The following is a 24358-nucleotide window of genomic DNA, read 5'->3' as shown; positions in this document are numbered from 1 at the left end:
TGGTACCACACGGTGTGTGTGGACTTCCCCCGTGCAGAAGGCGACTACAAATGTTGTGGGTGCTAAATAAACAGAAAAAATTGATCCCTGTTGTCTTTGCTTACTGATTGTTTTCAGTGTTGACAATCCACATTGCTGGCATTGCATCTTTCAACATGTTTGTGGGTAGATTTGGATGTACCAGGGGTAAGTGCAGCCACTCAGCCTCTACTCAATGTGATCATAGCAGCAGGTGCAGATGTGTCACAAGTTAATCTAGTAGTGGCCTATGGTCATGTGTTAGTGGTGGGAACAGTCATATCCACTCACTCTCACTGGCTGTTTATTACTAATCACTGTGTAACTGCTGTGAATTCACAGTAACTGCCGTCTCCTTACAAATCTTCATTAGATTAACCACACTTATACAGACTGTATATAACTCCAGCCATGTTGATGAATTGCCTATATTGGCTGGAAATATTCATTTTCAGGGAAAAGACACAGACAGACGATGCTTACAGGATGTGATGTGACAACACTAATGAAATATTGATGTGTCATATTTGTCCAAGGCGTATTTCATTGTTATGGAAAAAGAGAATATTAAAATCATGATGACCAATTGGAGTGGTGATTTCTATGACTTTGTGTATATAATTTGGAATTTTGTACAAATGTAGGCCAATAAGGAATATATGATATCATTTCATTCTTTCCAAAGGTTTATTTGCATGACGCACAAACAGACACAATTGAAAGGTACAAATGTGCATGACACGAATCCAAACGTGGTGCAGATGTGTGTCACAGGTTGATCTGGCTGTAGGCTGTGGCACTTGGCCAGAGGTGGCGCTGGTTGACTCGAGTCCATGTTAGTGCACAAAGTAAACTGCTCGCTGTAGTTGTGAAGCAAAAACGCTGAATTCGGAGAAATAAACCGTGCGAGGGGAACGATAACGACGACAAGAGTCTCCCGATCGTTTACTCTTGCTGTCCCGTGAACAACAACGTGTTACTTGTTTGCTGTTTTCGCGATCGCGTCGCGCACGAGGATATCACCAGGTAAACTCGCCACATTTTTAAACATTTTGTTGTTCAACAGCATCAAGACTGACGGAGTGTGTTTGAGATCTGGAACACCGGCTGTAGCTTTTCAGCTCACAGCCCGACAACGCAACAGCAGAGAGAGCACAGACTTTAAGGTGGCGAGGCGTGATTGCGGGTGCTGTTTTTTTTAGCAGCATAGTGCTTTTTTTTCCAATTACTTTTTAAAAGTCAGGTCAAGGCTCCAAAAGCCCAAAGGCGATATAAGGGTGGCGGCTCACAACAGTTTTTGTTTACTACATGGATTATTTTAGTTCAGCTGGGTGTCTTTCCTTTTGTTATATTTCTTTAAGAGTTCAAAATGTGTTAATTACATAAATAAAATGTAATTTTCTCTGTAGCACTTCATGGATTTCATAAGCAACACACCTTAGTTGCTCTGTGGATTATTTTAAAAAGCAGTTAAAAACTTTTCTGTTCAAACAAGCCTTTTGTTGATCTACATATTTTATATTCTTTACATTATGTACATTTGATCTTTTACATTGTGTATAATGTCTATTGATTGTATTGTTTATTTTAATATTTGTGTACAGCGCTTTGTGACTGCCTGTCTGTGAAAAGCGCTTAATAAATAAACTTTGCTTACTTCCTTTAGTTGTTCACACAAAGCATAAAGGTAAAAAAAAAAAAAACAATATATACAGTGTTATCTTCATTTTAGATTTCAAAAAGTATTTGCGGCTCCCAGTGTTTTCTTAAATAACTGCGACACTTAACTCGCTTACAGTCAATGCTTCGCACACGGAAATGTATACTAAAAACAGCCACCTTTGCCGCTTGACAAGTTTTAAGGCTAGTTTTTCTAGCTCGACCAAAAGTGTTTCCCCTCCCAAAGAAACCCGGTGTCTGTACTTCCGAAAAAAGGAGTGAAGCCCGGAAACGTCAACGGTCTTCAGCATTTTGTCGGCACGGTGTCTGCTCGCAGGTCTGCCAGTTGGACAGACGATAAGCCCAGTAGCAGGTAGGCTAAACACAGCAGTATCTTCGCTTTATTTCTGCTGTTTGCAAAATGCTAGCTACTTCACGCAAATGAATGTTAGAGCAGTTTAAACCATCGTGAGAAAATCCTGACTCCCACACTGAAAGAAATGGTTACACTGGAACCTATTGTTCATCTCTCCCGGGAATTACTTCCCACGATAAAGTTTTTTTCGCCCTAACCACAAACAGCTAGCGTACGAATGCACTTATAGGCATCCAAATCCCGCGTGGGAAATCTGCCAGGCTGTAATAATTATGTTAAAAACAATTTGTTTGATAATTCGTCGTTTCTGTGCTGTTTGACTGCACTTATCAGTTAACGTCCGCGTGCCATTGTCTACAGTAGCGTGCGAATGTCCGTTGGAAATGTCACAGTTAGTATTTCTTCCCCGCAAAATCAGTGTTCCGGTCATTTCGCCACACAAATATTTGATATATCCGCTGTGCAGTGGCGGTCCTAGCTGTTTTTGCGCCCTGGGCGAACACTCCCTCTGGCGCACCTTGCAAACGAAGGGCGCCCTTACTCCCAGCAAATGGGCGATAGAAAACTGATTGGTGCCTATGCCGTTCCCAATATGCGCTGGCATGATGTCGGGGCAGCATGAGTACCAGCAATTTTTTTTTTTTTTATTTTTCCCCCATGCCCCTGATGGCGCCCCCCACCACGATGCCCCCCCCCCCCCCCAACCGCCTGTGTCGCCCCTATCAAAAACCGCTACTGCCCCTGTGAAATGTTGCGAAATCCATAAATAGTGGATTTAAAAGCTGTGTGTGGCAGTAATTTCTCAGACTCGCTGGTCTTGTTCAGTGTTTTCCAAACTAGACTTACTGGGATGAGGAAATGTGCAGCTCACGTTACTCACCGGGTTCCATAATCCCTTTTTCAAATGAGTCATCTGCCGTTATTACAGGCTGTCACAACAGTGACCATGCAAACGCTGTCAGAGTAATTACACAAATTGAAATATCGTTGCCAACTATTCCATCAGAAGACTGACAGGAGCGGTATGTAAAGAGCTGTGCAGTGGTTTGCTTTTTAAAATGCAGATTTTATACACATACATTTGGTATAATTCATCATTTACCTAATACAGTTTTTGTAACGTTTCTCATGACGTTTAACATTTCTGAGTAGGAATAAGTAATCGACGTGCACTGAGTTGAAGATGTGAGAAGTTAATGTCCACCTTTCACAAAGTATCTGCCCGTTACAGCTTCTAGGGAAAACAATCCTTCTTTTCTTTCTTTTCTTTTTGTGAAGCTTGAAAAAATGGAGAGCCAGAGTCAGGTTTTGGAAAGGCTGCGCACAGCGTTTGAATCGCGTGTTACAATACCGGAGAAGTTTCGCAGGACACAGCTGACCAACCTAATGTCCATGATCAAAGACAACGAGGAGCAGATTGTAAATGCGCTGCACAAAGACCTCACAAAGGTACAGGACTGTGCTCACGTGTTCCACACAAAGCATGAACACATGACTGTAATTCTCCAACACATAATTACGCAACTAAAGCCTCAGGCTTTTGTTTGTCTTGCTGTCATGATGATTGTGCAATCATGACAATTTGTTTTAAAGCCCGTAATACAACTGTACGGAAGTGGTTAACATCTCCTTTAAAAAACATTAAAGTGAGAATAGTTTAGTGAATTTAATCGATAAATCCAATGGTTTTATTAGTAGATTATTCATTGTTGTCTGCTGTTCTTAAATAAGCACTAATTGTCTTGCTGTTGTTGCTGTCGTTGCACAATAGCCAAAATTTGAGGCTATCCTGTCTGAGGTTGAAATAGTGATGAACGAGCTCCATTGCGCCCTCAGTAACCTCACAAGCTGGATGCAGCCGGAGTATGTGAGCAAAAACTTGGTAAGTTTTAAAAAAAAAAGACTTATTAATAGTGTGTGTGCGACCAAATAAAACAAAAAAGGAAACGTTACACAACTGTTTTCATGGCCCAAGTAATACTCCTCATGTCAAACAAGTTGAACCTCTTGTGTCCTCGCAGTCTTTTTCCTGCAGAGAGAAATCCCTGGCACCTCCCAGAGAGATTTCAGGCAGTGCCAAAGGAAATTCACCACTGCAGAATGATGAGAATGAATGTAGCAACTCCACTCTGAACGTATTTATTAGGAAATCACTGTTAAACAAAGAGCACAGACTGAAATACGACGTGTGCTGCGCTTTCTATTTTTTGCAAGATGAAATTTATGGCCAGTGCCTCATTGGCACATATAGTTTTCAGACTGTTTTTAATGTTAAATTTATAAAATGTATATGTCTAGCATTTACTGACAGCAATCCAGAATATCTTCATATATCTATGCATGTCCTGCATTTTGAAAAGCCTTTTCTTGCTGCATAATTTATTTTGTAATGTTTTCTGTTGTTCAGGCCACAAAGTTTGATGAATGTTTTGTACGGAGGGAACCTTTAGGAGTTGTGTTGATCATTGGGCCATGGAACTACCCCATGCAACTTCTCATCGTACCCTTGATTGGAGCCATTGCTGCAGGTAGTTCCACAAACACGCTTTTAGCAAAACTAAATCCTGAAGGCAACATTAAAATTGATGACAATAATGTAATCACAGGTACCTTGAGTGAGGTGACTTCAGAGATTTAATGCTAGCTCAGGAAAAATGTAACTGGGAGGGGCGTGGTGGTGTGACATGTGAATACCTCACAGGAGCGCGCTGAACAATCTGCAGACGTCTTAGGGATGTTTTGAAGTTCAATAATTCAAATGTGATGAAATAAAGGGATGACTAACAGTTCATAGACACAGTGGAACTCAACTTGGTAATATTTCTAAAAGTAAGAGCGAAAGTTTTAAAGTGAGCTGACAGAATTTGCAAATATGGCAACGAGTCCTAGAGTCCACCTTGAATGATTTTATAGACTTCACGTGCCTTTACATGCTGCCTGTTGTTGATGTCTTTGATTAGGAAACTGTGTGGTCATCAAGCCCTCCGAAGTCAGCGCCGCCACAGACAATCTGATAACGGAGCTCATCCCCAAATATCTGTCTAAGGTGAAATAACTGATAATATCAACCAGAAGTAACAGACAAATGAGTTTTTCACAATTGTTATGAATAGAGATGGGCACAGTGAACGTGACAGTGACGATATGACTGTTGACAGGACTGTTATGCAGTTGTTCGCGGTGGAGCAAAGGAGACCCAAGCCCTTCTGAAGAATCGATTTGACCACATTTTCTACACAGGTAAAAACCTCAGAGCACACAGGTATGCATCAGATGTCAGGAATTTTACATAGCCAAAGCTTCACTGTACTGTTTAGAGGTTTAGATGATTATGAGTTAATTATGAACTGTCTAATACAGCATGTCAATAGTAAAGTGACACACAATTCTCTCCTCTTTTCCCTGGTTGGCTTAGTAAGACTGAAATGTAGATTATCCTTTTCTGTTCTGGGAACTGAGTCTTCACCCGTCTTTGTTAGGTTCTCAGGCTGTGGCACGCGTTGTCCTCCAGGCTGCTGCAGTCCACCTGACCCCAGTGACCTTGGAGCTGGGAGGCAAGTGCCCCTGCTTAATATATGGTCGGGTGAATGCCACTGCTGCTGCTCACCGCTTGGTGTGGTCCAAGTTTTTCAATGCTGGCCAGAGCTGTGTGGCACCGGATTATGTTCTGTGCTCGAAAGCCACTTGTGATGCCCTTGTGCCTGCGTTGCGCCAGGTCCTGGAGGACTTCTACGGCAGTGACATTCAGAAGAGCCCCGATATGTCACGCATTGTAACACCTAAACACTGGACTCGTCTGATGGGACTGCTCAACAGGACCAAGGGCAAGGTCGTTGTGGGAGGAGAGCACGACGAGAAGGATAGGTACATAGGTGGGTTAAAAAGTATTTTAAGGAGGATTTGGTGTTTGGTATAAGACTGTATATTAGCTGGTATACATTTACTTTTAAATAAACAATGCAAAAAATGTTACACCAGTCGGCCACAACATTAAGAATACCTGCCTAATATTGTGTAGGTCCTCTCTTTCCACCAGCTCTGACCCGTTGAGGCGTGGACAAGTAATCTCTGTCTGGTATCGGGACATTGGTAGCCAGTCCCTTGGGTCCTGGCGGTTGCAGGGTAGGGCCTGTGGAGCGGGCTTGTTCCAGTCTTTCCCATTGTTGCACAGTTGGATTTGGATCTGGAAAGTGAGGAGGCCAAGTCAACACTTAAATTCTTTGTCATGTTGAACCGGTCTTGAACAGTTTCTCTGGTGTGATGGGACACATTGTCCTACTGGGGGAGACTGCTGCCATTGGGGAGTGCCATTACCATGGCAAGGTGTGTTGGGTCTACAAAAATGTTTAGGTAGGTGGTACAAGTCAAACTAAATAAACATCAATGTCAGAACCCAGGATTTCTCCACAGAACATTACTTTTTCCTAGTTTTTGTTCATTGTTGTGGCTGATCTGTGTTTAGATCACACTTTTACTTAATGTTTCAAGGAAAAACAAAAAGAGGAAATTAACAGTCTTCTTGACCATTGATGTAGGGAAAGTTGCTCTCCCAGCCCAGAGTTAGCCTTGCACCGCTTTTAAAAAAGAAAAAGAAATTGCCTTTCAGCTTTGAGACCTGTACTATATTGCCAGAATTATTTGCTTGTCTGCTTTCACATGCATATGAACTTGAGTGACATCCCAATTTCAATCCATATGGCTGAAAATACCTTCCGCGAATGGATGGATGGTTGAAAATGACATCAGCCTAACCTTTTCAGATCTAACTTCCACAAGTTTAGCAGTGTGTTTCTGGGAATTTTTGACTATTCTCTCAGAAGCACATTTGTGAGGTCAGAGACTGATGTTGCATGAGAAGGCCTGACTCGCAGTCTCTGCTCTACATAATTCTTCTCAAAGGTGTTCTTTTGGGTTGAGGTCAGGACTCTGGCAGTTCTTAGACACCAAACTGACTCATCCATATCTTTATGGAAATTGCTTTATGCACTGTTAGTGATGTTGTAACAGGAAGGGGCCATCCCAAAACGGTTCCCACAAAATTGGGAGTGTGAAATTGTTCAAAATATCTTGCTCTGCTGAAACGTTAAGAGTTCCTTTCACTAGAACTAAGGGACTGAATCCAACTTCTGAAAAACACTACACCATAATTCCCCCTCCACCAAACTTTACACTTGGCACAGTGCAATCAGACCAGTACCATTCTAGCGACAGAGAAGTGTGATTGGTCTCTCCAGAGAACAAATCTCCACTGTGTTAGAGTCCAGTGGCAGGGTGGTGAACACCACATGAAGTTTGGGGCTCTGTAACGGTTGGCTCTGCAGAAACGTGGTGACCTCTGTGCACTATGCACCTCAGTTGTTATTTTATATGGCCTACCACTTTGTGGCCGACATACTGTCGATCCTAATCGCTCTTACTTGGTTATAATGCAACAGCTGACTGTGGAATATTTTTAATAGTGAGGAAATTTCATGAGTGGACTTGTTGCAAAGGTGGCATCCTATCACAGTAACACACTGCAATTCCCTGAGCTCATGAGAGCGACCCATTCTTTCACAAATGCAGTAAAACTGCTTGATTTTATCCACCTTGCCATGAAATGATTGGAACACCTGAATTAAATGACTTGGATGGCACAGTGAATACTAGTGTTTAAATAGTCTCACTTTTTCTTAAAGCAGTCTTTATATTAGAGTGTGACCAGTGTATTGATGAGGCTGATATATTGGCTGACATTAGCTATTTGGAGATTCATTGGTGTGATGAGTGATTAAATGAGAATGTAAAAAGTAAAGAAGAGACAAGAGAAACACCCTTCAACCAAGTTATGCATGTTGATTTTGTTTGTCCACCAGAGGGCGTTCTACAACTTTCCTGCTGGTAACATGGAACAAACGACAACCAGCAGATCAGAGCAGAGTTGGGCAATAAAACAAGATTATTTTTAAACTGCATTGTCGTTAGCTTAGTAAAGACTCAAACATTAACTACATATAAAAATGTTAGAAAAATCTGAGTGAAAGGGGGAAAAGCGCAAACAAAAACCAAACAAATGGATTCATGTGTATTTTTGTACCCAAGTTACTAACAGAAACCAGGTCACATGGGTAACACACTTCATTATTTTTGTCAGTGAGATCATTATGTTATTCTTCTTTTGACTGCATCCTTTACAGGTCATCTCACCTCATTCCTTGTATCCTTTTTTTGTCACACTTTTCTATAAAGTAGCTTGAGTCTGAATTTCCTTGACTGAAAAAAATGCATATATGAAAGAATATTTTGTCCTCATCTTTCCATAGCTCCAACGGTAGTGGTGGATGTAGCTGAAGATGATGCTCTAATGGAGGAGGAGATCTTTGGCCCCATCCTGCCGATCCTCACGATTGAGTCTCTGGAGGAAAGCATCAAATTAACCAAAACAAAAGAGAAGCCTCTGGCCTTCTATGTTTTCTCAGATGAATCCTCTGTAAGAACACAGAACTCTGCAGCCTCCACTTTCTGCTGTAACATTTATAACATTTAGTCTTTTAGCTAATATTGTCATTATTTCTTTAAGGTGGTGAAGAAGGTGCTGGAAAATTCAAGCAGTGGAGGATTCTGCTCTAATGATGGAATTGTGCACATGGCCCTGCCAGGCCTGCCCTTTGGAGGTGTAGGTATGTGTCAGGCTGGCCTGCTGAGAAAGAGATGTAAGAGATGCAGTCATATGCGTAACCAGTGTTCACTCTGCCATCCAGGAAACAGTGGATTTGGTCACTACCATGGTCACTGGGGCTTTGAGGCGTTCAGTCACCAGCGAGCAGTCATGCTGCGTGGTTGGGCTTTGGAAAAACTTAACGCCCTGCGCTACCCACCGTATAGTGATGAAAAGTTGAGCTGGCTGCGCTGGACCACCTCACCCAAGAGCTGCTCAATCATGTGATGACCAGCAAGAAGAGTGTGAGTGAGAGCGAGAGATGATGAGTAACGGTTCACATTAAGGATTTTGTAATAAGCCTTAGTAATTAAGTTTATTTAGATGTTAAGGCATTCGTATCTTACTTAATAACAGTATAGATGTTTAAGAAGTTGCTTTGAGTGTCTTAGTTATTTAGAATAACATTAAAATTCATTGTGGTTTGACTTATCCATGAAGGAGTCGCTCGAGCCTCGATTATATTTTCTGCATCCACCGGTCTGCTAAGATGTAGTTGGATGTAAATAACAAAAATTATGTCATCTTACTTACTTTTATGCTGTTTTATTAAATAACTCATTTTTGTTAATATTGGCTCTAAATAGACAAGTTTCTTATTAAGGTTCATGACTCTGTTATGCTCATAATATTTCTGTTATTTTTACAGATCCCCCATCTGGACTGAGCGCTGCATGTTGTCAAGTGTCATTCAAAAATGAATAAAGTTGCATTCAAATAAATCATTTTAGTGTTGAAGCAGAAAAAGAAATAGCTCTTTTGAATTTATTTTGTTACCCAACAAAGACGATGTTTTATTTACCTCACTGGATTATTATACCTGTGGCAGTATCGGGCATGTCTTAGGAGTGATGATGCATATGATAAACATATGATTATTTCCTTTTGAAAGAGCTTTTCCCAAAGTGCTCATTTTCTGCACAAACTATCTGCTGAAATATTAACTGCATTACTGACTTACTAGCTTTAAAAGCGAGTAATCAAAGATGCTTCCCGTTGCCTTTTTCCCCCTCTTTGTTGTCCTACCTCTACAAACTGTGCTGTATTAATCCTGTGGTTTAACTTGGCCTGTTAGACTGTACCAGACTGAGGTTCTTGAAGTCATGTGCCAAGTACTTTTTGAAAAGTTCCTGCCTTTCTAACAGTTTTGAATAACATCTGACATGTCAGGTTAATGTTTTAAAAAACTGTGTCGAACAGCCTTAAAAAAAAAGAAAAAAGCTTTTTAAGAAAAGTAAAATTCTCTCTCATAATCTTTATATTATGAAGGGAGAAATCGGTGACCAAACGGTGTTGGCTATGTTTATTTGATAGAGCTTTTTCTGAATGTTTTATAAAAGTGACTTATTTTTGTTCAAAATGATGTTTGCTGAGTGTCGGTATGTTAGAAATGTATCAGAATTGTAATACTGTACACTAATATCATTGCATTGACAATGAGCATATCTAATAATACTCTTCAAATAGGGAACATTATTAAAGTGAATATAATCTTCAGTGAGACTTACAACTAGTGATTGAGACAATGATGCCTCCTGATAATTGCCTGCCTAAAATGTTAGCATGTTGGTCTTTTTGTAGCCAGAAGCTATCACGTTTAGCGGTGCAACGTTTGGCTAACGTTAGCTAGCTTGATTAACAAGGTGCCGACTTCAAACTTATTGTGTTAGTAATGCAGCTATACAAGTAATTTTAGCAACTTTAAACCAATAATGCTCATGAGTATCTTTCTCCTGTAAGTCGAAACCATATTATATTTGCCAGGAAATTATATATTTTGTTATTGTTTATTCAATCTTCTGACATTAAAAACAAATACTAATTAGCATTTGTTAGCATATGCTGGTTTCATTTTCATGACGGTGAAATGTCTCATCTTTGCTACACTTGTGCAACTCATTGCTTAAAAATGCATTGTCCTATTTATTTACTTTTTTGGTTGGGAAACCAAAAGTACACTGACATCTCATAAAAGCTCATTTATCAAATATGACACACTTGGTGTTACATGTTAAGCATAATTATAATAGTAATTGTTACACTTTATTTTCATATGCTTCCTAAAATTGCCTTTTTGACCTATCAACTGATAAAACTTGTATTATTTCATGTAGATTTTTTTTATTTAGAGGTTGGTTGTGTTATTGTGCACACATTAATTTTTCTCTAACTTCTTAATGGAAATAAAAGATGATACTGTGTGGTAAGTTTACATCTGCTGTTGTTATAGACGACATGCTGTGGCGTTAAATGGCCGCGCATCTTAAATGTCAACTGTGTCCTTTCCTGTTCCTGTGCTGCATAGTTATGTGTAATTTTGTTACAGTGTTGCCGTTTTAACAACTGTACAGTTTTAGCCAGATGGTTTCTGTCACTGTTTTTCGTGAAGTAATGTGAATAATGTAACTTTGCTTCATGGTGTGACAAAATTAATAAAAAATAAAAATACAGTTTCAAACACAGCCTTTAACCTCCAGCTGAAAACTTAACAGTACACTACTGGATCAAGAAGTAGCACATTTTGTGAGTCATGTTTAACTGATCATATTTATTACAAATATTAAGCATCAGGTCATCAAATCAGGTTCTCTCTGGTCTCGAGTGGACATCAGCCAGGAGAGAGAAACAGATGGCTCTGTACTCTTAAGCTTTCCCCCTAAACAAGCTCATGTACAGTACAGCTCAGCCACCATAGAGAAAGGACCAAAGCCCACCCAGATGAAACACTGCTTTCCTTCCTGTGGTATAAATTATAAAAATCAACTACGTTTTAATATCACTTCTTTGAAGATTTCTTTCACAGAAATTACGTTTTAAAAAAAAAAAAAAAAAGGAAACAGCACCATCATAAAAAGACGTTACTGTGATGACTGTACATGAGGCTGGCTTGGGTCCTGCTCATGTGTAAGCTACTACTGAGTGGAGGAGAAACACGGGGAGGCTGGATCTTGCTCTCTTGACTCCTGAAGATGATCTTGCAGCTAGCAGACAGCTCTGCTGTGGTGCGTTCATGGCTCTGGTTTGTATGAGGAGGGTGGATTTGTCCCAGGGGAGGCCTTCTCAGGATCTGTGGACTCTGGCTGGGGCGAGGGGCTTGCTGCTGCTGCTGCTGCCGCTGGCTCTTTCTGCACCAGCTCTGGCTCATCCTGCCCTGCCTGTGGTGGGTGGACCAGGACCCGGTCGATGAGGCCAAAGTCCTGTGCTTCCATGGGACTCATGTAGCGATCCCTTTCCATCACACTTTCTGTAAGTTGGACAGAAATGAGCGTTTTATAGTTTAAATGTTTTAAACTAACTTTCCTCCTCTCCTTATACATATGAAAATCGGTTTCTTTGAGATTAGGGATGGGTATCGAAAACCGGTTCTTGTTGAGAACCGGTTCCCACTGTTTCAATCCCTTGGAATTGTTTGCCATTTTTGCAAACGATTCCCTTATCGATTCCAGTCGCCCCGAATGACGTCACCACGTTGCGGAGCGTCATTTACCTGGCAGGAAACACGGCGCGTAAGCGGCTCAAACGCTCAAGTTTGGTTATTCTTTACAAGAACGGATGACAACAGGGCAACTTGCAATACTTGCTAAGTAGATATTTCATTTAAGGGAGGAAACACTACGAATATGCAAAAGCATTTGCTCACAAAACACGCGATGACCTTAAATGAATGTCGTGTTTTTAATTCCGCTCCGGACTCGTGAATCTCAACCCAGCAGCAGCGGTAACATTTGCACGTCCTCTCCCGTTAATGCGGCAGGTAAATAATCAACTAACAGTGCATATTATGTTAGCGCGATCTGCCTTATTACAAAACCTGCCATTACTGTGCATTTAGGCGACCATGATGAGAGAGACAGAGTCTGGCTCAGATGCTGGCAGTTCTCGCTGCAGTCTACCGGTAGCGTCTCCTTTCAGGCCAGGATAGACGAATGTCACCGAGCAGTGACTAAGTTTGTGGTAAAAGGCTTGCACCTATTTGCCACAGCAGATGCCCCCGATTTACGATAAGTGAATGTGTTTAATTGTAGGCAGGGACATTACTGGATATTCTTGTGTAATTGCTACAGAATAATTTATGTTATACTTTGTTATTGCTACAGAAGAATATTTATTTTATTATTTTACATTTACAATTTTTTTTTCCTGGGGACCCTGTGACACCCCATTGAAGAGCCGTAGGCTGGATCTCTTAAGATCTCACTGTTGGGTTTGTAAGGCCATGTACTCCTAAATTTCTATCTTGTTCAAAGAGAAGATATAAAACAAAGTTCTAAGCTAATTGACTTTAGTGTTCTCCTTTTTAAAAAGAATCGAATCGTTAAACAGAATCGAAAATGGAATCGGAATCGTGAAAATCTTATCAATACCCATCCCTATTTGAGATGATGTCTAACACCTCTGTGAATTCCAAATATTAATGTTCATCACACCTGCAAGTCCTACACTCTTCAGAATAAAACATTATGGCCACCCTCGTCCATATATAATATACGGTTGGTTATTTGCATGTCACACATTGCCACGAACTTGAGACGTGCACTCCAGGCCTGGATTAGCCTTCTTTGTCTGAAATCCAAGTTTTTTGTCGCCAGGAAACATGCAAAGGGGGGAAATCATTGTGCTGCTTTTGTCCTACTTTTAAGTTTGTACTGTGTTGTGGTAATGAGCTGCACAAACATACCAATGGTCTCCAGTAACTGGCCCGTGTGTTTGGCGTAGATGTTGTTGATCTGTCTTTTCAGCTTCAGGATCTCTTCAGCCTGGATAGCAATGTCAGTGGCCTGACCCTGGACACACAGCACACTGAATGTTATTCCCTTCTTTACACCAACTGACCAGCACTCACAGAGAGACTAACTTACTCTGGCCCCTCCTGAAGGCTGGTGAACCATGATGCGGGCATTGGGCAGTGAATGCCTCATGCCTGTCGTTCCTGCTGCCAGGAGCAAGCTGCCCATGCTTGCCGCTTGGCCAACACACCAGGTGGAGATGGGATTCAGAATGTACTGCATGGTGTCATAAATGGCCAGTCCTGCTGTCACCACACCACCTTAAAAAGAGACAGAATGAGAGCTGTCTTTGCATGAATTTACTCATTTACTTAAATACACTGCATTCAACAGAGACGTTAATTATGTCAGGCATAAAATTTCATCTGTGAGATTCAGATCACAAAGTATTTGGACTGTGTGATACCAACAACACAAGATCATCTGCTGCTGCTCTTATATGTCCATATTTGGAATATACTGAAGTGGGCGTATTGTGCTTTTCCTCAAGTTTCATCACAATAAAAGCAATTTATGCTCATTTTTAAAAATGGATAACGTTAAAAAAGACAAATAAATAAAATAAAAAAAATAAAAAAATCAGGCCACCCTATGTATAGTAATCCCTTTGAGCTCCATTGCCGTGAATGCATGCTGTCAAAGAGAGGGGCTAAAAGGAAGCTCTGCCCATCTGCTGTTCAAACTTTTTATTTGGCAGCCAATCAGAAGAAAGGTGGCTTAAAGGGGCGGGGCTAGAACTGCTTCTTTGACTGTTGATGGACAAACTGGCTGCACCAAAGCCCAGTATAAGATAAATCAAGATTACTTTGTATTGTGAATCGTGCAAAGCTACTCTAACAGAGTCCAAAAGTAAAACATGGAGCTGACAATGAATATAGCAGGTCCACTTTAACTTCAATGCAACGCTAGTGCAACCATCACACCCACAAACAGTGTTACAGCACTTAATACAAACTGTACCATAAGCATACATGCAATGACCAAAGCTGAAGCATGGCCACAAACACCGACAGGCTTCAGTCACAAACAAAATGACAGCAGCCTGTGAAAGTGCCAGTGAAGCAGCTGGTTTTGCTTCTGTTACTACAAATCAAGAAACTGTTACTTTATAAATACTGCGATTAAAAACATCAATATTTTGAATAAGCAATAAAAAATTATAGTTAATTTTAAAGGTTTTAACTGCACTACTTTTTGGCAAAAGAATTGTAATCAAAATACAAATTCTTGTAGGTGCTGAGTGAGCCTTAGCACAATGACACAAATATACGAGAAAATATTGATAGTTAGTGCGAGTACTCTCGCAGTCAGCAGTGGTTTACTGTAACACTGACGCAGCTCAGCCTTTCTCTGTGGATCAGAAATGAAAAAGTAGTGCTCTAACAAGTTCTTTGCGGTTTCATTTTCATGACGGTGAAATGTCTCATTCCTTCATCCTTCTTTTCATAAAGTTTATCAATAAACCTCACAGCAAAATACTCAGATTGGAACTCTTCGTTTTGATTACGTCATACCAGGACTGTTGATGTACATGTGGATGGGCTTGTTGTTGCTTTCTGACTGTAGGAAGAGCAGCTGGGCTATAACCAGACTGGCTATGGAGTCATCGATCTGAGCAGACGGGGAAGAGAAAGAGCTTGAATATAAATCACTCTGAAAACATGTTTCCAAAAATCTTCAGGAAGACACTTACAGGACCCATTACACATATGATTCTCTCTCTCAGGAGGCGAGAGTAGATGTCATATGCTCGTTCACCTCTCCCCTGAAACAAAACAAACAAAAAACGAAACAAAAGGAGAGGATTTTAAATCAAATGACAAAGATGTTCTCTGTGGATTACAGGTCTGAACAGCACAGTATCTCAAATACATACAGAAGGTTCACAAATATGCTGCCGCAACACAAATTCATGTTTTTACATCGATATTAGCAGGAATAAAGCCACTTATACAGATGTCTGTCTTTGCTTTGCCAAGCAAACAAAAATTCTCTCATCCTAAATCTTCATGATTCACACCTGTTTAAATTCTTTTTGTGCAACATTTTTGTTTGCAAGAGAAAAGAAACAATCATGTATTTATATTGTATATACACCTCTATACTGACTGTATATACACTTCTACTAAACACAGAAAGTCCTGCTTCAGCCGTTCAAATGATCACACTCACCGTCTGCTCCACGACTATGGGTATGAGTGGAGTCCGGCATATGGAACTGTGGTGGATGGATCTGCTGTGTGTCAGTGTCAAAGAACCGATACGCAACACCTGCTGAAAGACAGACAAAAAAATCCTCCCAAGATATAGGATCAACAACACTCCCAAAAGTTCAGTAACTGCAGTTTCCAGACATTTGATAACGACTGTGTTTAGTTTGTTCCTTCCCATTCCCTACAAGGCCACCTGGGTTGGCTGGAACACTGTTTACTTAGCCTGGCAGGGCGAAGGACACTGTCTCAGCTGAACTATGGACACGCACACACATACATATACTGATACTGATAAGCACTCACCGACGCATCACCCTCCCTACCCCGGATCCAACGCCACCTCCAACGCTTACCTCCCCTGTGATGTGGCCATCGGGTCAGTTGGAGGCGCAGTCGAAAGATTGCAGCGGTCCCAGATCAGATATACACACTGGAACTCTTTCCCATGTTGCTTGTCTGTGTTTATTGTGCTATGGTGTGTTGATATCTGTGCATTCCTGTATTATCATTTTGTGTTACACATTTCGATGTTTTTTTCCTCGCTACCTAGCCTGACCTGTCTCCCCAATGTGATGTTTGTGTATTGTATGTACGGTTGGCAAGGTCTGTCATCTCGGTTGTGGCCAAAGACCTGCAACTGACAAATAAAGGCTATCTCATCTCATCTCTCATTTACAGACTGCTGTTGCCACCTAGTGTCAAGCATGGCTCAGTCCTAGCTGAGACAGGGAAAAAACTTTGCCCAGTTTGTTGGGTCTTCATTTCTGCTGAGACATTTAGATGGTAGAGTCTGAATATGGTGTAAACAACATAAAAGCATATCTCCATCCTGCTTTGTATAAACTGGTCAAACTGGTATAATGGTGTGGACGATACTTTCAGTGAACATTTTGGCCCCTTTAATACTAACTAAGCATCATTTATAGGGCAGAAGTAACCATGTACAGCCTTTTATGATCTGCCCATCTTAATCGCTGCTTCCAGCATGATCTCAGACTGGTTTCGTGAACACGACGATGGATTCACTGCACTCAAATGAGTCACAAGATCTCAGTCTAACAGAGCACTTTGGGACGTAACAGAGATTCATATCATGAATGTGCAGCTGTCAAATCTGCAGCAAGTGCATGACACTATGTGTGACCATATGCATCATGTGAATAAAGGCCAACATCTCTAAGGGATGTTTTCAGCACTAGTTTGTTTTTAAGTGACAGACTAAAATTGCTTAAGGAGCAAACATGTTCATAAGTTCACAGCTGTCCTCGGACTAAAAAATAATCCAGAGAGAATTTGCTCATAGAATTCTGATCATGAGTTGAAACTTTTTTTCATACGACTATTTTGAACACTCTTTGTACAATCAAATAATAATAACAATAATACAAACTAAAAAAACTAAAGAAGCACCGCGTGGGGAGAAAGCCCCACAAACTGCTTTTAAGCTCGTTGTGTTTGCTGATCGGGCTCTCTGTGATCCTCAGTGCTGTTAGCGTACAGAGCTGGCAGCTTTAACCTCCTAGGACCTGGCGTCCACATATGTGGACATCACATTTTGGGTTATTTAGACCAAAATACTCAATTTTGCTCTACAAGGGCCTGATATCCACTTACGAGGACATTATACTGCTACTGTTCTATCGAAATTTTAAACAAATATCCTCATATGTGGCTCTCATTTTTCTTAAAAATAAGGTAAAAAAAAAAATAAAAAATCTGGTAATTCTTTGTTTTTACATTCATCGAGTCCCAATATGCCTAAATATCAAAGAGAAATTAAAAATGCATGTCGTGGAAGAGTTCGAGTCTTAGGAAGTTAAAGGTGGTGCCATCAGACTTATGTCACACAAGCTGTTAGCTAACATCATCAACACGACAGAATAACAGCACAAACCGCCGAGTACACATATAACCAGTTTGTGATGTGTCGTCTGCGGACAGTCAAGCTTACTGGAAAGGTTTTCAGTACTCACTCGTAACAGCATTTTGAAGGATTTTAGGGTTTAGCTTTCCTGTGTGACCCCGGAGCTCCTCCGGAACCAATTTCAACTTCTTCTTCCTTTGGGTTTATTGGCACTTATCCAACGGGTTTGGAGGTGCTATACCGCCACCTGCTGACCAACCTCATCGTGCTGGCTTTCTTCGTCTGTCAGTTGGCAAACCACGCAATGGTGCGTTTAACCCGGCTAACGCTGTTTCCTCAAACTTCGTGAGCACCTAAAAGAAAAAAGAGTTCCATTCAGAGGCACTTAGTCCAGCTACAAATCTATATAGTATGAAGAGGAAGCACGTGTTAAATAATAATGGTGAGGATTAGGAAGAGGCAAAGTAGTGAAAAATCAGGCACCAAGTATTTAAGAGCCTTCGTTTGAAATTAGTTTAGTTAGATTAATTAATTAGAATAATTTGTGCTTTGTTGTACAGTACTGTACAAAAGTATTGAGTCATATTTTGCTAGGATAATAGGATAGAGGTAAACGGACTGGTACTTACACAGCACCTTTCTACTCAGTTTTAGCACTCAAAGTGGGTTCTACTGCAAATCTCTTTTAGTACTTTGACACACGCATTCATTCAGTATTTTTATCTATACACAAGCACTTTTATCTAATATTCCCACACAAATACACTCAAACTCTGATGGATGCATTCAAAACATTGCTACACCCACTCTAGAACCCGAGCCTCAGGTCCAGTGATGTATTGATAATGTGTCAGTTTATATAGAAATACAGTATATAAGGCAAAAACAGAGTTTGCACAATTCTAATGAGCTTGAAAGTCAGTAAATGCTGATTTTCAGTTATTTTTCAATGCATGCTCTCTGTTTAAGCAGTCTAATGTCAATATGACCTGAAGAAGTCACTCAGATGAGTGACAAAATGTTTCTCCCACTAAAAACACTACATGTGTATAAGCAGACTCAACTTTCTGGGAGTTTTGCAGGCTCATTGAAAGATATTCCAAAGCCTTTTCTTTGAATGTTGTCAAGCTTTTGTTTTGTTCTCTATGAAGATGATCGTACACTGCTTCAGTATGTTTATATCGAGGTTCTGAAGGAGCCAGTCCATGACTGAGTGCTGCACTTTGTGTTTACTCTGGGAATGTGTTTGAAATTACTGTCATGTTTAAAAATTAGGCTGTTGCTAATCATATGCTTTCCAAATGGTAATGGATGTTATCTCATAATCTGATGCCAGTTTTCTGTGACCATAATTCCATCTATTTTGATAAGATCCCCAACACCACTAGCTGAAATTTCAGCCCCAAACTATGACATAGCCTCCATTGTGTTTTGCACAGAAGACAATCACTGCTGAACCTCACTACTGATGGCCCCGATACAAATACTGGGATAATTTGCACCAAAATTTTCAAATTTGGATTCATTGCTACATAAGACCTGTTGCATGTGACTTTCACAGGAAATCCCCTTGTGAGTGCAGAAATACAATTTTATGGTTTTCAAACTGTGTCCCTGCCTCGCCACTGGGAGATGTACTGAGATAGGGAGCAAAACATCCAATGCTCTTAGCCTCCGGCTGATGACCGTGCAGCTGACAACCGTGCAGCTGACCCTTGTTGGCAGAGCAAGTGCACAGGCTTAGAGCAGGAGAAACATCACGCCTGTAAAAGAATCTGAGCACTCTTGGAAACCAGTGACCTCTTCAAAAGGACAGGTGACAACTGGGAAAGGCTGGTGGATGACTAGGAAAGGCCATCTGCCAGCAGGAAAGACTGCAACACAAGTGGGTTTCTATTCACCTTACCTCAGGGGCTACATGAAGCCCCATAAAGCACCATTTCTTGACCGTAAATAAGCAGAAAGGAAGTCAACCCATGGAGTCTCTGAAAGTGAACAGGTGCTTCAGCTGTGCAGATATCTGGAGGATGTCACAGAGTAAGCTCCACACCCCTCTATCACACCTACTGGTTGGGTAAGGAAGAAGACTCATCGAATGGGAAATTTCCAGCACATTCTGTCAGTGTCCCAGGGAAGCTTGGTGGCACTATGATCATGTCCTGCCGAAGACACAGAACTAAAGAGCTAAACACAAAGGCTGGGTCACCAAACCAGGACCATGACAGTGTGTTTTTAAAGATTAAACCTTTTCTATACAATTTGTATTACAATTTCTGTGATGTGTTGTCTTTACTTCCTACATGAGCCTAAAGTCATTTTATTTTTATTTTATTTCACTCTTTTGTTTTATTTAGTCATGGAAGCAGCAACTTTGTAACACTGTCAGAAAACGAAAGTTTATTACTGTGTTATAATGGAGTATTATATATATATATATATTTTAACTGAATGGTCCAAATACTTTTTCAGTCATGAACACGAACAGGATTTTTATTTTGAAAGCTTGGACCGGAAGATGTACTTTCCTACAGCCCAAACTTGGAACATAAGTGCAGTTGTCTACTTGCCCCCTCACTCTGTTACTTGGATTCAATCATGTCGAACAACAGCGCCGCCAACAGCAGTTTAGTCATCGCTCAGAAGGCAGTGAAACAGCTTCGTCTGGAGGCCAGCGTCCGCCGGATAAAGGTAAGCTCACCTCGCTTCACAGCTGAACTCAACACTTTATTACTCCGCTGCCTGCGCGTGACTCCCGCCCTGAAGCACAACCTAAGCTTAACGTGGCGCCCGACGCAGCTAATTAATCTGTCAATTAGCGTCAAAGTGGGAACATTAAAATTCAAAAGCTATTTCAGTGTTTCAATAAGTGTTCTGTGTTTGCTCTTGTTAAAAGTATACAGCCTATACACTCACTAAAATGAATTATTGAATTATTTATTCCTGCATTCACAAAGGACATCAAACGACCTGATACGCACACCACTGCAATAACCTATATTTTATTCATTCCCATGTTAGCGTGTTTTGAAAGCCATTCACAGTGTCATCTCTTGGTGTGCAGTGGAAATGGTAGCAAAACAGACTTTTCTGTAGGAGCAAACACAGTGGCAGCTTTGTTAATTGTGGTGCTGCGTGACTGGACTGATTGTTGGGTGGCTACTTATTTTAGAACAGAAGTCAGACCAGTTTCAAGTGTGTCTGTGTTTGGTGAATTAAAAGAAATCACACAACAGTTTCATTCAGCAGACAAGTTCTTGTAATTTGTTACAGTCCGAAAACCAAAACACACACAGAAGAATTTAATTTGTGATGTTAGTTTTGTAAGTTTTGCAACATTTTCTTATGGTTTCTGTGTTAAACTGGGGTATTGGGGACCAAGCACAAGGCTGAGGGGCTCACAGGAAATCCACATGAAACAGGACCTCACACTGTGTCAGAAACAACTTGCAGATGATTTTCAAGCTCATGCAATGGAAACTGGCATCAGTGTTTTTTAACTTTAAATATTTTGATAAGCAAAACAAATGTGGGCAAAATCACAAAGTGTAACATCCAAAATGCATTACACATGCATTTTGCAATCACATGGCACCTCAAGTGCCATGTGATTGGCTGATTAGATATTTGCATTAACAAGCAGTTGAACAGGTATGCTTAGTAAAGTGTGCAATACCTATTTATTGGAAAAGGAAATGACAATTCCATGTCTATTGACAGCATGTACAGTACTGTGCAGAAGTCCTGAGCCACCTCTCACTTATTTATATTTGGCTAGGACTTCACTTTTATATAATGCAAAATCAGAGTTTGTAAAATTCTGACAAGCTTGAAAATCAACATTTTATGTGATCACATCTATTCTTCAATACAGTCTGTACTTTTTTTTAATTAGTAATCTTCAGGAAAGGTTCTCCAAGATTTTCTAAAAACAGTTCTTCTTTGGATGTTTGCTGGTTTTTGTTCCATTCTCTGTCAGGATGATCCCACATAGCTTCAGTGTGTGTGAGTGTGTTTTATTTAGCTATCCTTTTTACTGCGTTGGCAGTGTGTTTGGGCTCATTGATCAGTCGCTTTACAAGTGGTACTACATAATAAATCAAAGTCTGGTTTTTACTTTTCTGTGTCCATAATTCTGTTAGTTTTGATACGATTCTCAACACCATTAGATAAATCCAGCCCCAGACTGTGACACGGCCTCCACTGTGTTTACTGTGCTATTTGGGATATGCCAACAAAACAAAAACAACCAAAACTCCACATCACATACTGTGAATATTTCTGAGGAGTTATTGTAGCACTCTTCTTTTAGTTATAGTACTTATTAGTTAACACTAACACTTGCTTTCAGGTTTCTCAGGCTGCTGCAGAACTGAAAAACTTCTGTTTGCAAAATGCCCACAAAGACCCTCTCCTCACCGGGGTGCCCTCCAGTGACAATCCTTTCCGGCCTCCCAAGTCATGTGTCCTCCTCTGAGGTATGAGTTTTTATATATATATTTGTGCTCTTTTAATTTTGGAAATGCTAAACAATAAGCTTGTTATTTATTAGAGCACAAGATGTATCCCTCTGAGCTAAATCTACTTGTTCTCTTTGTAGATCCGTAGAGTGCATTCAGGCAGTCTCCTCATTGTTCTAACGTGGATTTCTGTCATGTGCGCCGCCACTGTTGAAGATAACGAAGACCTAGTCAGTGAGGGAGTTGATTAAATGATAATGATTTCAGGTGAAACATTTAGCCAATCTTATTTTAATTATTTGTGTGTTTCTGCATTCTGCATTTCTGTTTTGAAGACCTGTGGAATAACATTTTTAACAGTCATTATCAGTGGATGTGCAATTGTATTTGGCACTATATAAATAAAATACAACTGAATTAAACTGGATGAAAACTCACACAGCTGAAAACAACATGACTAGAAAAATTCCCATGAAAATTACACCTTAAAATACAAACCTAAGCAGTTTATTCCCATTTATAGATGTTTCCCAGGATCAAGCAGCAACCTCTAGACTCTAGAGTTTAGAGTCTAGACTTTAAAAATCAAGAAACAGAAGTTCCTCTAATGACCACTTGGCTCCAAATGTCATTTAGTTTGCTTTAAAACAGAAATAAATGTGTTTACTCAGACTATTCAAATATTTTTTTATGTTACTTAACACTACGAGCAGCTAACTGCTAGTGTTGGTAAATAACATGTCACACTCTCATCCAAATATAACTTCAAACAAACCCACTGAGCAACATCACACTGGCTCCATTTATCTTTAGTCTATGTCCAGAACAGGTGTAAAACAATCGTTTAATCTTTATTTCTTTATTTATATATTCATTTTTTGTCAATTCTTTCAAGCACTAGATGAAAACATTCAATATAACTCAATTTCTGAACAACTGAGTTTAACGCACGTATTCCCATCATCAGTCAGAAGCTGACTGTCTGTAATCATCTATTTTTACCACTGAAAATGACCACGAGTTAATTCAGATATGAAGGAACTAACTGAGCATAAATGAAGCTCATTGGACACGGAGCGTACTACACAAATGACCAGCCATCAGTTTGTGTCAGAAAGCTCTCTCTAAAATGTATTTGAATTCATATCATAACATAAAGAACAGCAAATGTTTTATGGTGACTTTATTTACAGTGTAATGAAATGTGCCAGATATGGGCCCTTGTGTTTTTTACACCTACTGTTGCTTGCACTGTCATTTAATTGCTACTATGCATGTATCACATTAAATTATTACCCTAACAATCTGTATGTACTTTGTTTCCTTTCCGTTTGCTTTCTCCGTTTTTTAAAAATGTAATACAAAATGCACAAAAGATATCTTCAAAAAATGAAGATGTACTATGTTTATACATTATTAATAATGTAGTGGTCAGTGTTTAGGATGTGAAAAGCTAATGGCTATCATGGAAATGGGGAAGCGGACGCAAGAGTTAATGAATCACTATCATGAATAGTACTCGTCGCCACTGATCGGTGGTCATGACGTTAACAGGCCTAAAACTGAGCCTGTGGCTCCATGTTAGCCTGTGATGCCTGTGTCACTCACTGTGCATCAGCAGTGTTTAGAAGGTTGGGGAAACCTGCAGTAAGCTGAAACTCAGATGAGTGATGACACGTTTCTCTCACTGAAAACGTATCCAGATGAGCTGAATCAACTCTCTGGGTTTTACTTACCTGGATTATTGGATTAGAGTTCCGCTGTATGTTTAAGTTGCACTTCTATCTTCTGAACCAAAGTCTAACTTTATTTTTCTTGTTGCAGGCTCTTCTTGAGAATCTGCATTTCGGATGTTCGAGCAATCAGTTCATGCTCCATTGATTAAAAATAAGTGCCTTTTCTGAGAAGTGTTGATGTTGCAGTGCTGATGCATGCTGGGAAATACGTATATTACTTGTAATTCCTGCCCCTGCTCTTGGTCATTTTTGGAAAATACCCATGAATTGGTTAAACTCAACAATGCAACAATTTGTTTTTCAGGGAGTTCATCATGTTTAGAAAGCCAAAGCAAAAAAGTGATGTTCAAATAAAGTACAAGGCCAGGACTTTGGTCTCGAGCAAAGCCTAAAAAATAAAGTTCTGATGGGTTATTTAATTATGAAACACTGTGCCCACTCATATTACCGAATTTCCCAGAGGAATCCACCCGAGGGATTAATAAAGTTCTATCTTATCTTCTCTTATATGTTGAAACTATGCACTCACACAAATACATCTAGAAGCTGGT

General features: G+C 40.2%; 3 protein-coding genes across 7 annotated transcripts; 2 read left to right on the top strand and 1 right to left on the bottom strand.

The window, feature by feature from the left end:
* The first annotated feature begins 838 nt into the window (after positions 1-838).
* On the top strand, positions 839-11210 carry aldh3b1 (aldehyde dehydrogenase 3 family, member B1). Of its 2 annotated transcripts, none has more exons than XM_085270219.1 (11): positions 839-1044; positions 3332-3502; positions 3825-3935; positions 4461-4581; positions 5014-5099; positions 5212-5293; positions 5533-5925; positions 8356-8522; positions 8613-8712; positions 8794-8995; positions 9400-11210. In XM_085270219.1, exons 2-10 carry the CDS (start codon positions 3341-3343, stop codon positions 8976-8978), a joined length of 1407 nt encoding a protein of 468 aa, XP_085126345.1. In that variant the 5' UTR covers positions 839-1044; positions 3332-3340; the 3' UTR covers positions 8979-8995; positions 9400-11210. The 2 variants fall into 2 exon arrangements, with proteins under 2 accessions (XP_085126345.1, XP_085126344.1); XM_085270218.1 differs by lacking the exon at positions 839-1044 and adding an exon at positions 1767-2050.
* A 59-nt stretch (positions 11211-11269) lies between these two features.
* Positions 11270-17883, bottom strand: clpp (caseinolytic mitochondrial matrix peptidase proteolytic subunit). Of its 3 annotated transcripts, none has more exons than XM_085270222.1 (7): positions 17724-17883; positions 15710-15808; positions 15231-15302; positions 15052-15148; positions 13610-13797; positions 13429-13534; positions 11270-11994 (listed from the first exon to the last, which is right to left on the bottom strand). In XM_085270222.1, the coding sequence occupies exons 1-7, from the start codon at positions 17733-17735 to the stop codon at positions 11759-11761; spliced, it is 810 nt and encodes a 269-aa protein (XP_085126348.1). In that variant the 5' UTR covers positions 17736-17883; the 3' UTR covers positions 11270-11758. The 3 variants fall into 3 exon arrangements, with proteins under 3 accessions (XP_085126348.1, XP_085126347.1, XP_085126346.1); XM_085270221.1 differs by having other exon boundaries at positions 15710-15811; positions 17724-17881; XM_085270220.1 differs by lacking the exon at positions 17724-17883 and having other exon boundaries at positions 15710-17706.
* A 1827-nt stretch (positions 17884-19710) lies between these two features.
* Positions 19711-24184, top strand: LOC146575499 (guanine nucleotide-binding protein G(I)/G(S)/G(O) subunit gamma-5). 2 transcript variants are annotated; one of them, XR_014892136.1, is made up of 4 exons: positions 19711-20302; positions 21963-22089; positions 22212-22338; positions 23896-24184. XR_014892136.1 is itself a non-coding variant. In XM_085270217.1 (3 exons), the coding sequence occupies exons 1-2, from the start codon at positions 20210-20212 to the stop codon at positions 22086-22088; spliced, it is 219 nt and encodes a 72-aa protein (XP_085126343.1). In that variant the 5' UTR covers positions 19712-20209; the 3' UTR covers position 22089; positions 22212-23375. The 2 variants fall into 2 exon arrangements, 1 of the variants encoding a protein (XP_085126343.1); XM_085270217.1 differs by lacking the exon at positions 23896-24184 and having other exon boundaries at positions 19712-20302; positions 22212-23375.
* Positions 24185-24358: the final 174 nt, after the last annotated feature.

The sequence above is a fragment of the Mchenga conophoros genome, linkage group LG4 (genome assembly GCF_057382185.1).
Source record: "Mchenga conophoros isolate Kocher_MC1m ecotype Shallow Benthic linkage group LG4, M_conophoros_male_GT1.1, whole genome shotgun sequence".
NCBI lineage: Eukaryota > Metazoa > Chordata > Actinopteri > Cichliformes > Cichlidae > Mchenga > Mchenga conophoros.
Note: the sequence above shows the minus strand (reverse complement) of the source record. Positions and strands in the feature narration are given on the sequence as shown.

Bases quoted from the DNA above. Each gene is read 5' to 3' on its own strand.
- aldh3b1 (XM_085270219.1), top strand. From the start codon at position 3,341: ATGGAGAGCCAGAGTCAGGTTTTGGAAAGGCTGCGCACAGCGTTTGAA. The intron at 5,100-5,211 runs GTGAAATAACTG...GACTGTTGACAG, and splicing joins TCCCCAAATATCTGTCTAAG to GACTGTTATGCAGTTGTTCG. The intron at 8,713-8,793 runs GTATGTGTCAGG...TCTGCCATCCAG, and splicing joins CCTGCCCTTTGGAGGTGTAG to GAAACAGTGGATTTGGTCAC.
- clpp (XM_085270220.1), bottom strand. From the start codon at position 15,928: ATGGGAAGGAACAAACTAAACACAGTCGTTATCAAATGTCTGGAAACT. The intron at 15,149-15,230 runs GTAAGTGTCTTC...CCGTCTGCTCAG, and splicing joins TCATATGTGTAATGGGTCCT to ATCGATGACTCCATAGCCAG. The intron at 13,535-13,609 runs GTAAGTTAGTCT...CTGTGTGTCCAG, and splicing joins AGCCTTCAGGAGGGGCCAGA to GGTCAGGCCACTGACATTGC.
- LOC146575499 (XM_085270217.1), top strand. From the start codon at position 20,210: ATGTCGAACAACAGCGCCGCCAACAGCAGTTTAGTCATCGCTCAGAAG. The intron at 20,303-21,962 runs GTAAGCTCACCT...ACTTGCTTTCAG, and splicing joins CCAGCGTCCGCCGGATAAAG to GTTTCTCAGGCTGCTGCAGA.